An 11,328-nucleotide genomic window follows, 5' to 3' on the forward strand; every position below is an offset into this window, starting at 1 on the left:
AACGCATAAAAAAATGACTGTAGAATATAAGCAAAAGTCTAAAAAAAATATATGGAAAATTATAAACATTAAGATAATGTAAAGTATGTTTTTCAATGTACATGATCAGGATTCAGAACAAAGAACAAAAATGTAAACATTAAAATTGTTAAAGTATGTGTGCAAGGATTTGCGTACGATACTAGGTCAGGTTTGTGCAGTGTCTTAAACAGTTTATCCTTTGTTCAGGAGCCCGACAGCCTGATGGGAACATATTTCAGTCTTTAGTTTCGTGCAGTCATGTTCCTGTAATGAAGTAAAGAGAAGTATTGTGCCATTTAAATTTGAGACTAGGAATATCTATTTAATGTAATGTCAGCATAAAATTTTAACTCAATGGAGTTCATGGGAAAATTAGAAAAAAAAAAAGGGCATATTTAAGCACGATTGTGTAAGAGGCAGAGGCCACATCGCTGCAGGGGTGTGCACAAAACCTTGTCCAACTTGTCCTCGTAAGAAAACACAAGGCACAGAGTCCAACACAGTTAGAAACTGTTTTGCTTTTCAGACCACTGTAGTGATGAAATAATATTTCATGGCATTTGAAACAGCAATAATGCAATAAGGCTGCCTACTTGATAACCAATAATCAGTCACTGGCAGTCATTAAACATAAGTAGTTGTATATTTGTTATATTATGCCAGTAAAATGTATGCAATGTAGGTTTTAACAATAGCTTGTTCAGTTCGTCATCCGGGTTCATGTAGATTCAATGTGAGGAGCAGAGCAATGGTTGAATTCCTTTAAATGTTTGTACTGCGTAATGAAATGTTTGTACTTTAAATGTTTGCGTTACTGCCCGAGAATTTGATCCTAATTTGATTGTCTGGTTGATGCATCAAGACTAATATGAAACACACTTAAATCCCAATTTATTTTTGAAGGAAAAATAAGTGTGCAATGACAGATGCAAGCAACAATATCCACCACGTCGATAAACATTGGTGGCTTACCATGTTTTTACAATTTCATGAAGGTGTGCAGATAGAGGATTGGAGCCTCTGTATACAGTGGAGAAGATTGGAAGCCTCAAAACAGACAGACATAGGACACGTACATTGGCATGCTACATCTGCCAATGAAAAATCTATGTCTAAACTTTACAAAATGTGATTGAAACTTAATAATTAACTCATAAATGTGATATTCTATTTAAAAAGTCTTTAAATATTTCTGTTGTATCTTAAATAGGATCATTTATTGATATGTGTTTTAAAGTTTACACTGTACACATGCATCTGCACCAAGGACGTCATTATCCAAAAGGTAAAATCCTTTAATACCCAGAAGATTTCTTAAAATAGTATAGAAAACATACAGGAGGACAAAGCCAAGTGACATACAGACTGTAATGGGTGGGTGGATGTGTTTTCATTACTGTATCATACAATAAGTTTTAAAACAATTCACAAAACAAAGAGGTAAAGCGGAGTAAATACCAAAAAGGTATTGGAGCATAAAAATTAATGGTTTTGTGTCTTAATTTAGGGGTCAAATATTTGGTAGCTGTCACTCAGACCTAAAAGGGGACTTCATTTTAGATTTTAGTGATTAAATATCAAATCTCGGTTCGCTACCACACCAGCTGCTGCAGTAGCGTCAGTTGCGCAGATGGTTGTTGAAAGGCATTCTGAGGAAAGAGGAACCTGGATAATATGAATGAAAAAAATATCTGCCATGGAAGAAGTAGATCAGTTGTAGTGCTTGAGGAACCTATACATATTATAGGGATGAGTGAAAATATCCAAATGATGCTGTGAACAATTAAGCCAATATTTCATTTGAAACTTTAAACAGCCTAATTCATTATGATACGAAATACTACTTTCACTTTTTACATTTACTTATATGCCAGTACAGACAATGTAGCTTACTACATAATGAGTGTAGAAGCACCTTCACGCATGTCAAAGATACATTTCCAGTGGTTAGATAAGATACTAAAAATACATCTTTTTTTTTTTTCCAAATATCCAGTTTGCATGCAATGCTTTATGGACATAGCGGGGAAGACTAGAGCTCATCCATGGCCGATTTTATCATACAATTGGACTCCAGGTGCATCTCAGTAATTAGAAAAGTAGAAAAGTTCGGTATTTCTAATTGGGTATTTCATAAAGGGAAAATGATGTATATTCTTGACTCATTCCATGTAAACTAAAATGTCTCAAGTATATTTTGATAATTATGTCCTATGACTTAAAAATGGAAATAATAAATGCATCACAAAAATAGTGGAGTATTTCATGTCAACTTTGAGTAAAATCTGACTCATGCATTATCAATACCATTAATCACCGTCAGGTTACAGTAACTGCAAACAACTGTAATGTGTCGTCCAGAACACTTACTAACACCCTCCACAAGGAAGGTCAGCCACAGAAGACCACTGCTGACTCTTCAGAGCACCCCAGCAAAGAATATTCATGGATATTTGACCGGAGGGGTTTAGTACAGGAGGAAAGGGTACACAAGCACCAGGGATGGCAAGGCTTTCAAATAAACTTGTCAAGCGAGGCTTATTCAAGAACTTGGGATAACTTCACAAAGAGTGGACTGAGACTGAGGTCGGAGCTTTAAGAGCCACCACACAGACATTTCCAGGAACTGGACTACAGGGATCACATTTTGAGTGTCAAGCCACTCCAGAAGCACGTTATCTGAGCAAAGAGAAAAACTAGACTATAGCTCTGTGGTCCAAAGTCCTATTTGAAGAAGACAGTGAATTTTGTATTTCACTTGGAAATAAGGGTCCCGAACTGATAGGACGATTAGCAAGGCACAGTACCCATGTAGCTTGAAGTCCAGTCAAGGGTGTCCACAGTCAGTGATACTCGGTGTGCCATGTCAACTGCTGGTGTTGGTCCACTGCCTTTTGTCAAGTCCAAAGTCAATGAATGTGCTTGGTTGGTGAGCCACCTTGGCTGACCTGAACCCAACAGAGATGCTAAAGAGCATTGTCAAGAGGAAGACCCAACAATAAGGTGAACTGGGAGCCTCTGTCATGGCAGTCTGGGCTTCAAATAACATTTCAGCGGCGCGTCAGGCTTTTCGCCTCCATGCCGCACTGCAATAATGCAGAACTTTGTGACAACGGAGGCCCCACCAATTATTGAATGCAAAAATGAAGAGACTTTCAAGAAGTTTGCCCTTTCTCCACCATAAATCATTTTTTTACTGATCATGTGAAAGGTTATAATGTTTTGATATTGAGTTTTCATGGGCTGTATGGCATACTGACTACATTTAAGACAGAAAAGACTTAAATATGTGAGCTCGATTTGACCAGATTCACTGTTGGATTTAAATGATGGTATAAAAAAAATAGACAACTATTAAGGTATTCTAATTTTTCAAGATGCACTTGTATATACATATACATTTTTTTTTTTATTTTTTTTAAAGAACCAGATCTGATTTTCAAGCCTATAAAAGCATTAAATATTTACATCAGTGTGATTAGTTTTTAATGAGTGTTACCAGATGGCGAAGTAAAGTAGGGCACATAAAAGTGCTTAAAGAAGGCAAATGAAAACGAACCAAAACGATTTCTATTAAGCTATTTGAACAAGGACAAATGTACCGGTCCTGTGCAAGACGAAGACTTTCCGTGCTCTCGGATGTTGGGCTACTTTGAGATGGGATAATGTGCAGGATCACTGGATGCTGTACACACTACATCAGGAGAGGCAATAAGTTGATGTGTCCATGTGCGCATTTCAACACACACACACTGTCGTCTTGCTATGCTGCTGTAGAATAGGGGAGATATTGCTGGACTCCTGTTTTTTCTCAGCGTTGTGTTGAGCAAGAGGTGGCCTATTTGCAGTCCTGCGTCTGGCTTTCTTTGTCGAATGGCCCAATGAAGGTTGGGAAGTAGATAGGTCAGTTGTTCTTTTTCCACTAGGTGTCCTGCTGCCCATGGTCCTGTTTGTCGGATTTGACTGATTTGGCAGCTCGGCGTTACCGCTCGCGAAAAATGCAGAAAAAGCGAATGGATCGGATCTATTCACGTGGAAAAGGTTGTTGCCGCCCGATAGTCCGTCCCGCCTTTCGAGAGCAGGAAGAAGCTCACATGAAGCAGATGGAGGGTCTTCCTGTGGGGAGTGCTGCAGAGCAGAAGCAGATGAGCAGAATTAGTGCCAAGTGTGATGTTACAGTCTTAAAGTTGAAGCTACATCACTGGCCTTCAGAACTACTAAGAATCTCTGCAGCATGACACCTGTTATTTTTTCTGTGCATTAAATGCTGCATGTTACTCGCGAAAATTTCGAGTCCTAACACTCAGAACAGGCAGGTCTCAAGTGCTTCACTAGCCTAAAAGTGTCAAAATCAAATGACTCCTACTAATGAAGTTTATTAAAGGCTTCGGTTGGATTGTGTATCAACCCACAAAGGGTTGATACACAAATCAAATCAATTTTAAGTTATAGTCCAGTCTGCAGTTGGAAAACAAACTCTAGTTACTTGTGTTGCAAACAATTTACATTTGAGGCAATCATTCATGATAGAAGGGGGAGAATCTAAAAACGAGTACTGGTTGAAATTGCGTTGAATCGGTTAAAGGACATATTTTTATATCCTGCTTTAATTGTCATTATTGTGATTCCACAGGAAGTTTTGCAATTAATTTCACCTGTATGTGAAACAGTGGAAGCTGTATTCAATTTTACAGCTTCAGACATACACACATAGTGTTTGGTCGACATATAAAATCAGAATCACACAACATAAACTCCAACACATATTATATTGATCACTGTCAATGTGGGCTTTGTTTTTGTATCTAAGTAAATCAAAGTAGGTAGAAAAAAAACTATCAACTTTGTCTGCAGGGTTTCAGAAAATCAGACTTGACATCATTAACAGCAATTAAAACAAGAGAAACAACTTTAAAAAATAAAAAACCCTTTCTAATGGTGCAAAATCTAGAGGATAATTATATTTGTGTTTAAACAGAGGAAGGCCAATGCACATACCTAACGCATGGATTGATACTTAAATATAACTTCTTAACGAATAAAATCACTTCAGGAGTTTATGGGATATTATATACCGGTAGGTCTAAATCCTCTGACCTGCTTCAAAATTCCAAAAAGTCTGTTCACTGATGAAATGAGGTGTTACGCGGGGCGGGGTTTATATATTTGTCTTTCGACGCTTTCCTTTACTTACTTGCAGAAGGGGCGATTTAGGTGTGGATTTTGATGGAAAATAGGACACCTTAGCGAGGTCAAACACCACTTCCTCATGGTTACAGGTGACCTGGGGAGCCCCGGCATCCTGGAGTGCAATAACAATAGCGCTGGTGTTGTCGGCACGCAACATCCGCTGGCGCCACCTCAGCAGAGCGTGGCTGACAAGCTGCCGGGCGCTCTGCATCCCAGACGAAGCCTGCAGCAGCAGAAACTGTCGTTACACTCAGAGGCACCAATGTTGAGTCCGTGAATTAGTCTAAAAGTTAATTCATAGTGTTGGTTTGGAAGGGAAATGCTCTGATCCTGATAAAACAGTAACTTACCATCCCTTCATCATTATTCTGACACATAGAAATGGCCTCCTGAGGTGGCACCATGTTCCAAAGACCATCGCTTCCCAGAATAATGTAGCGATGTTTTTTGGGGTCAAGGTTTACGACGCTGGTGTCTGGCTCCGGAGACACAACAAACTCCCCACTGTAGAAATCATAACTCCACAGATCACCTGTCAATGAGGAGTAGAGGTCATGTGAGGACACGGACAGGCGCCATTCTCTGACCTGCATCAAATATTTCCATGTTTTTCATGTCTGTACAGCTTCTTATGACATGTAGGCCAAAAAAAGAAATTATAATGTGACTAAAGCTTTGTGAATTTTCAAAGAGAACTCAATTAAACCAACCCGCGCTGATTATGTCAAGCAAACATTCTAGTAACAAAAAAGTGCAGCAAAAGTCAATTCTGATAGGTTCATTGAAAATCACTGTTCGATGAGTTGGCTGTTTTCTAACCTAGAGCTCGAGCTACGGCGAGGAACGGTATCTGATCGATAACGGTGCTCCGACGGACAGGTCCGTTGTGGCTGAGTCGAGGCCTTTTCCAGACAACCCGGTTCACTCCGGATTTCTTGATTACACTGTAATGGACAATAAATATCCCGTAAATATCCAATAAATATTGAAAAATATTCAAAGTAAATACAGAAACCACTCATAGTTATTAAACTGCATTAGAACAGGAATGTACCGCAACCTCAAAAACAAGTTTTACATGTTTGATTGTTTTCTCATACGTGATGTTTTCACAGATGAGTGTGAATCATTGATATACAGCAGGCCAATATGACAAAAACCTTCCTGAAATCAAGCAGTCAAACTCTATTTAACTGTATCCTCTAATAACAGACATCCAAACATCCAAAATTGATAAATGACACAACTAGTTTCAGAGCAGGCATTCTCGTTTAAGACTTCTACAGTATAAAGAAGTCATTGTCTCAATCAGTTTTCCCTTCCGCTGCCCTTAAATTACCTACTTGCCTACTTACTTATACAAAATCATGCTCAGAAATTCTGACAGCCTTGTCTACAACTTGATAGTTGCCCTGAATACCAGATTGCAGCTCATATGAGATTCATAAGAGGGCCGATTTCAAATCCTTCGGCTCCAGGTGTGGATGGAATGCTGGAATGTAAAAGGCTTTTTATTGTGTGCCTTTTGAAATAAATCAACAGTGGATCAAACTAACTTTGGTGTGGACATAAAGTAAGTTGTATTTTCAATAATGTGGAAAAAACTAAGATGGGCTGAATGTTTTCAGGAATTTTCTGGCAACTCAGCAGCTCAGATTGCATTTGGAAACTCTGAATGACAAAACCTTTGGGCAAAAAAAAAAAATCCACCTTGTTACAAAGTTCATAAGCCAAAATCTGTGTTAATATATGGCGGTAAAAGGTCGATGACACAGGCGACTTAGGATAATAATAAATTTTATGTGAGGCGCCTTACTAGACATGCAAAGACGCCGTACAGACATATACATAAAATACAGATTTAAGAGCAAGAATAAAAGTGACGGAGCAGTTGGCCTCAGATGAAGAGGGCTGCTTTTTGAGTCGCGCTTTGAAGAGGTGGAAGGAGTCGGGGTGGTAATGACTTCCAGAGCAGCTGAAGACTCGCCTCCCCGTGGTGCTCAGACAGAAAGGTGGACGGAGGCAGTGGGACCAGATGGGGGGGCGGGAACGAGTAATGTTTGGTAGACGTCAAGGATGACACCCAGACTTTGAACCCGGGGCGAAGGTGATACAGAGGAGTTTATTCATGGCGAAAGAAAAGCTGTTGGCTTTGGATAGAGTGGATCCAGGGAGAACTTTGGTGCTGTTCTTGTTTAACTGAAGGAAGCTTAGAGTGAACCAGGTTTTTGTTTCAGAGGTGCAATCAGTAAGCGAGGTGAGAGACAGCGGAGAAGGGTTTAGGGGTGACGTAGATCGGGGTGTCATCCGCGTGACAGTGGAACTGAATGTTGAATTAGCAGATGATGTACAGAAGGAGCCCCAGGAGGAGCCCAAGGACACAGAAGGGGGGATTTAACGGAGTGAGGGTGCTGGCGATAGAAGGCGGCCTGTTAAAGAGGTGTTTTAGTGCGTGAAACATCTAGCATAGCACCATTAATAGTAGAGAGGAAAAGCCAAAAAAAGAGAAGTAAAATAACTGATAAATACTGTTAATACCTGAATTACTATGTGACTGCTTTTGCAATTCTAATGTGCTTGAATCGGCTACGTATATTTTGAGCCTTATTGATTTATATAAAATGTATCAGAGGACTGCCAAGCAACATTTTGCAGAACATTTGCATAAGGTAAACCACTCCATTACAATACAAACCATCCATGTTGTCTATCATAAACCTAATGTTTAAAAAAATGCCTTTTTTCATAATCCTATTTTACTTGATATTTGCATATAGCTCACCTTTATTTAATATTACAAATGCTCACAATTCATATATTTAAATACTGTGTGAAGGGAGTCATGACACCCATAGCAGAATCATTCCCATCATTAATGCACAATACTCACTATTTGATCAATACATGAAATGTTACAAGGATTCCATTATTATTACAATTATGGACAAATTAAAGCCATAATATGGTCATGCTGCATCACACAAAAAAATGATAATTAAATTAAGAACCAGAAATTAAAACCGGCAATAGTTAATCATGAATATGTCTTCAGTTATGAGTCATTGCCTGAATTAAAATGAATCAGAATGCGAGCATCATGCAGCATGTGACATTTCTTACCTCCCTCCCAAACCTTCAATGCGCTCTCTTTCTCGTGGTAGTTCAGGCTTGTGGTCTTGTGTGACTTCCACTGCTCTTATGAATGGAACCGTAGGATCATCCTGAACGCCAAGAACTACTGCGGAGTCCCCAACATGGGCCACATACATCCGGTTCCTTCTGATGACAACCACACTGGCGGTGGTACCTGATGTGCTGGGGAGGCCGGCGAGAGTCTTGGGCCATTCGGCTGAAAAGGTAATGGAAATAATGTTACCTATATTATAATAATGTTCATTGACTGATATACTGTTTGTAGTTTGCCAATTTGACCAAACTGGCTATTAAATAAAAGACAGATATCCGATCACGTAATTGGGACTAGTTACCTCGACAGGAAACACTTAGGCCTTAACAAACAACGAAGCATGTAGAATGTTTTCTTCCCAGATGAAAACAAATGACAAGCCCAGATACAGACGGAGCGATGTGGACGACCAACCCGCTCCTGGTTAGTACATAAAGTCCACCGTGTTCAAATCTCATTCAGTGTCAGAAAAGTCTAAAAGTTTGGACATTTGATGCTTTCATCAGTATCACTCATCACATTTTTAAAGTATAACTTAGTCTTGGGAAGGGACGAGCTGTGACGTTTTACTCTTTGGTGATGAAGCAGAGTAATGTGCTGTCGGTCTCATTTGGACGACAGTGAATACAGGACAATGGACGAAGCCCATTAATATAGTCAGCTACATCACTCACAGCCATGACACTAAGGAAACACCGGACAACAGGATTACCGCAGAGACATAGTATCAAATAAAAACCCTCCTCAAAACAATTATGAGAGGACCATAATCCTATGGTCCATATCCCATAATCCACAGTTCTCGGACATTTGTGACATTTTACCCATGTCACTGCCAATCTCATTTTAGAGGACCCCTCGACACCGCCTAAGGGGAGTAGCTGCTCCCCGCAATCCCCCCCAACCATAGAGCGCCGAAGGAGCCCGGGACTAAAGTAGTCATCTCCATGCTCAGACCCAACGGGCAGGGATTCTGCAGCTTGTGCCGGCGCTCCCTCACCCTCAGCCTGCTCAGCATCTGAGGACCAAGGCTGGTGGGAAAGCAGAGACATCTGGCCTTGTTGTGGTTGGCTTAGGCCAAACGCAAAGACCCTCAGACACAAAACATATTCCACCCTCCCTGCAGCTTAGAGAGGAGGAGCACACGGACCCTGGAGAAGTTCAGGCTGAGGTTCTTGAAAGAAACGCACAGGTCGAACACGTAAGTGCATTTCAATCCATGGCACGGATCCAGCCTGGATCTGGTGGCCGAAGAGGCCAACCCTGGACGTGGATCCGGTGTCCGGGACGTCCAGGACTAGGCGTGTTCCTGCAGCTTCCACCCGGCGGCCCCGATGAAACCCCGCGGCGGGCTGAGCAGGGGTGGCGTCCGGTCCACCAAGTATCCCCGGCAGGGTCGCGCTTCATCGTGACGGTCGTCCCAATGGAGATCCGCGTCAGGACTGGGGATGGAGCGGCTAATTTCTTACCGAATTGCCATTTTTTATCCCACATCAGATCACCGATCACCGGCCGCGGCCGGTGGGACGGATTCTTTGGTCGTGATGACGTATTGCGTGTTGTTCCGTCACCCCTTTATTTGGAAAACGGCCGAAGCCCACTAATCCGGCCGCCTGTCTCACTTTTGACATCAACTAATCATTTGCAAAGACAACAGAGTTATAAAAGAATAACGCGAACAAAATAAAGGCTTGTCTTTAAAGGCTTGTAGCGGTCCGTCTCATTTCCATATCCCGCCTCTCGGCCAATCATATTCCGGGAAAAGCCTTCCGGGACACCACGTGATGCGTCCAACACTTCCCTCCTCCCTCAAATAAACACGGCAGCCTTGCTATTTACCGTCACCATTCGCAATCCTAATAAAACACGCAAGGACTATAAGTTTTTTTTTGTGGCTTTGAATCGGTATCTGTTTCCTGAAGCACATTATTGCGGTCAGTAGAAGATTCGGCGCAACTGTCTAAAGAGACGATAAAAATGAATCGGATCCTTTTTGTGTTCGATTTCGTGTTGCAATGACAAAAGGTGTCTCGATACCGGGATGACAGCCAACAGTGAGTGATTAAGTCCTGTGTCAGTCAACTTACGCAGCTTCTTCCACATTGCGTGGTGGCAGGCAACGAAGCCTTTGCGTATGGCAGCGCACACCTCGGAGTCACAGTCCGACCAGAATCCCCGTTGCTTCTTCACAAAGTCCCACAGATAGTCTCTTGCAAAGAGAGCAGCTTCACGGCCTCCGTGGCCGTCGAACACGGCGAAGAAAGCCACCGAATGGCGGGAACGACCAACGTCGCTCGGCTCGGCTCGATCTCCTCCAGGGGATCTCGTTTCAGCCGGCGTACTTTTAGATCCCATTCTTTCTGGGTCACTGGCCGTATCTGCAAGTCGGATACACTCCACATTTTCCCCAGTGTCCTCTGGATTCACGTCTTCCACCGACGAGTCGAGAGTTCGGTCCCCCCCTGAGCTCAGCTCTGCTTGCCCCGACGTCAGCGCATCTTCTCCCGGCTCAGGTTCAACTACGACCTCGGTCACATCTTCCATGTATTTTCTACCTCCTTGGTCGGTGAAAACGCTAACTCGCATCGATAGTGCGTTTTCCATGGCACCAACAACGGTTAACTCTGCTTACTTTCCAGTAGTTTAACCTTAAAACTCAAGTAAGTAGAGTTTAAAGTAAGGCAGCGATCTGCCTTTGTTTATGTTCAACCGGAGTAGGCATGCCCAAACGTGATGACGTCAGTCTTTCTTCTTCGCGCACGTCGGTGTGGTGGTGACAGCGCTCACAGCGCCCCCTAGAGGCCGGGTATGTAATTACACCCAATTCAGTGGAGCGCAGATGACGCTGGGACCCGTCGTGAGAGCAGATAACAAGTGGAGAAACATCTAGAGAGGTGCAACTATGCTCTGGAAAAGAGAGGATTTAAGTC

General features: G+C 41.9%; 1 protein-coding gene across 1 annotated transcript; it reads right to left on the bottom strand.

Annotated features, from left to right (window-relative positions):
• Window positions 1–895: 895 nt before the first annotated feature.
• ppm1da (protein phosphatase, Mg2+/Mn2+ dependent, 1Da) lies at window positions 896–11,110 on the bottom strand. Its single transcript, XM_086140817.1, has 6 exons — window positions 10,486–11,110; window positions 8,332–8,560; window positions 6,031–6,155; window positions 5,562–5,743; window positions 5,216–5,434; window positions 896–4,149 (listed from the first exon to the last, which is right to left on the bottom strand). The coding sequence occupies exons 1-6, from the start codon at window positions 11,000–11,002 to the stop codon at window positions 3,760–3,762; spliced, it is 1,662 nt and encodes a 553-aa protein (XP_085996943.1). The 5' UTR covers window positions 11,003–11,110; the 3' UTR covers window positions 896–3,759.
• Between the last annotated feature and the right edge of the window lie 218 nt (window positions 11,111–11,328).

This window comes from Fistularia commersonii, chromosome 3 (assembly GCF_037954325.1).
Source record: "Fistularia commersonii isolate RoL2024-O1a breed Wild chromosome 3, RoL_Fcom_v1.0, whole genome shotgun sequence".
NCBI classification, from domain to species: Eukaryota; Metazoa; Chordata; class Actinopteri; order Syngnathiformes; family Fistulariidae; genus Fistularia; species Fistularia commersonii.

What these genes read in the sequence shown, in the direction of transcription:
- ppm1da (XM_086140817.1), bottom strand. Translation starts at nt 11,002, where the DNA reads ATGGAAAACGCACTATCGATGCGAGTTAGCGTTTTCACCGACCAAGGA. An exon ending in CGCCGTAGCTCGAGCTCTAG is followed by an intron (nt 5,744 to 6,030) that starts GTTAGAAAACAG and finishes CCTCATTGACAG; the next exon opens with GTGATCTGTGGAGTTATGAT. An exon ending in AGAATAATGATGAAGGGATG is followed by an intron (nt 5,435 to 5,561) that starts GTAAGTTACTGT and finishes CTGCTGCTGCAG; the next exon opens with GCTTCGTCTGGGATGCAGAG.